General features: G+C 44.0%; 1 protein-coding gene across 1 annotated transcript; it reads right to left on the reverse strand.

Annotated features, from left to right (window-relative positions):
- Positions 1 to 535: 535 nt before the first annotated feature.
- Positions 536 to 1,119, reverse strand: LOC121963548 (ubiquitin-associated protein 2-like; the record flags this gene model as incomplete). Its single annotated transcript, XM_042513832.1, has 2 exons — positions 785 to 1,119; positions 536 to 627 (listed from the first exon to the last, which is right to left on the reverse strand). Coding segments are annotated over exons 1-2 (267 nt in total), but the record flags the coding sequence as incomplete, so codon positions are not given.
- Positions 1,120 to 1,919: the final 800 nt, after the last annotated feature.

Here is a 1,919-nt window from a genome sequence, read left to right on the forward strand (position 1 = left end):
GTCTTGGCATTATCCAGCCTCACATTTCTTACAAAAGGTACAAGTGCCAAATAGGGGCGCAAAGGTGTGATGCTTTGATGACATGCCACCCACCACAGGGAGATTTAAAAAGCAGCTGATAGCAGTTAGCAGCTAACTCAAAGAGGAAGAACAGCAACCGAAAATGTCTGCAAATTGGGGAGACAATGAGGTTTTGGAGCTCCTCACCCTCCGAGTAGAGAGTGAGATTAATTACCATATCACATGGACAGTAAGTGACTGTCATACCATATTACGCCATTATTATTGTTTATAAAGCGCTGCTGATGCTGATGTTATAAGTCACACTAGAGGCCCATGCTGTTATATTGCATATCCTGCCCGACACACTTTTTTTGCTTCCAGAACATCGGCATGCTTTCTGAAAATCACACATATTATGCTGCCATTGTTTATTTCTGTTTAAGAATCAAAGCCGGCATAACGAAGGGTTTTCATTGCGGACCTATCGCGGGATCTCAATATAAGAAAGGGCTACTGATTGGGTGCTACTTACTGGGTATGCTGGCAGCAGCCCCCCTGGGCCCATGATATACTGGTTGGGCAGTAGAGGAGGCACTCCCTGGGACAAGTTAGGAGGAGCTTTACCTGACAACACAATGACATGACAAACATGAGCTCCATATACTTTCATGTGAAGGAACAGCAACACACCCACAGGTTTTGCTTCACAGGAGCACAACAATGAGTGAAAACAACCCATCACACATGTACATTCCTCCATGTCTGGAGGGTGTCTTTGTACCAGTGGAGGAGGAGAGCAGGGGTGTGGTCCTCGGTGCAGAGAGGTTGGACGTGGCAGTAGCTCCATTGGAGCCAAGTCCCAGCGCTGTGCTGGCGGCGATGGCAGCAGAGTGAAGTCCGCTGGTGCCAACGATACCACCAACTGTGCTGCTCATGTTGTTGCCCATGTTGGGCATGTTGGCCAGGTGGCTGATGCCGCTGCTACTGTTGCTGCTGTTGTGGGTTGAGTGGAGGGCTGAGGGCTGCGATGATGTGTAGGAGCCAGTGGAAGGAGCCAGAGAGCTCACGCTGCTGTTGTCAACACTGGTGTACTGAAGACAGAGAGGAAGAGTGACAGCGGTTCAATTTGAAATTACTTTTCAGATTTTATTTGGCAATGCATAAACACACTGCCCATGTGCTGGCACTAATATACTGCAGAGAAGGGATCTTCAACCTTTTTTTTTTTTTCCCTGTGTTGAAACCCAGATGGCATGCATCAATTTCCCTCCATATTTTCATGGCGTCAACATTCACTGACTCATTGGCTGTGACTTTGATTTTAGTTGGCATGCAGTGTCTTATATTGTATCAACATGACAGCATGCAAAAGAAAACTTTTAATGCTGAAACCATGGAGCTCTAGGTGGCATGTAACTATGCTTGTCAAAAAAATCAATACTCCAATAATTATACATTATAAATTAGTACTGGATGGGATACTCATTTGCAACAGTACGCTCTTCCTGTCTCCACTGGCAAACAACTACAACAACTACACACACAACCAAGCACCACTGCAGACAGGCAGGCTCACAGCCCGCCTTCACTAGCAGCTGAATACGTCAAACTCTTTTTAACAAAAATATGGTACCAAGTTACCAGATACACAGAAAATAAATAGAGCTATAGCGGAGTAGATATGTATGTCATTGTTGTCATTGATATCTTACAGTTGGCTTGCTGGTTTATTGTTTTTTGCACTACCTGAGGCAACATAAAAACATTGTTGTCATTTGCATTGATTTTATCTTCATTAAAAATATTATTTATGCCTCTTAATTTTTTGGCATTTTTCGCAGTGGTAATTAAAATGGTCTTAAGTACTGAGTATTTTGCTGGGTATCGGTATCAAGTTAGAAATTCTAGCATCGTGA

The sequence above is a fragment of the Plectropomus leopardus genome, unplaced genomic scaffold, assembly GCF_008729295.1.
Source record: "Plectropomus leopardus isolate mb unplaced genomic scaffold, YSFRI_Pleo_2.0 unplaced_scaffold11666, whole genome shotgun sequence".
In the NCBI taxonomy this organism is placed as follows: domain Eukaryota; kingdom Metazoa; phylum Chordata; class Actinopteri; order Perciformes; family Serranidae; genus Plectropomus; species Plectropomus leopardus.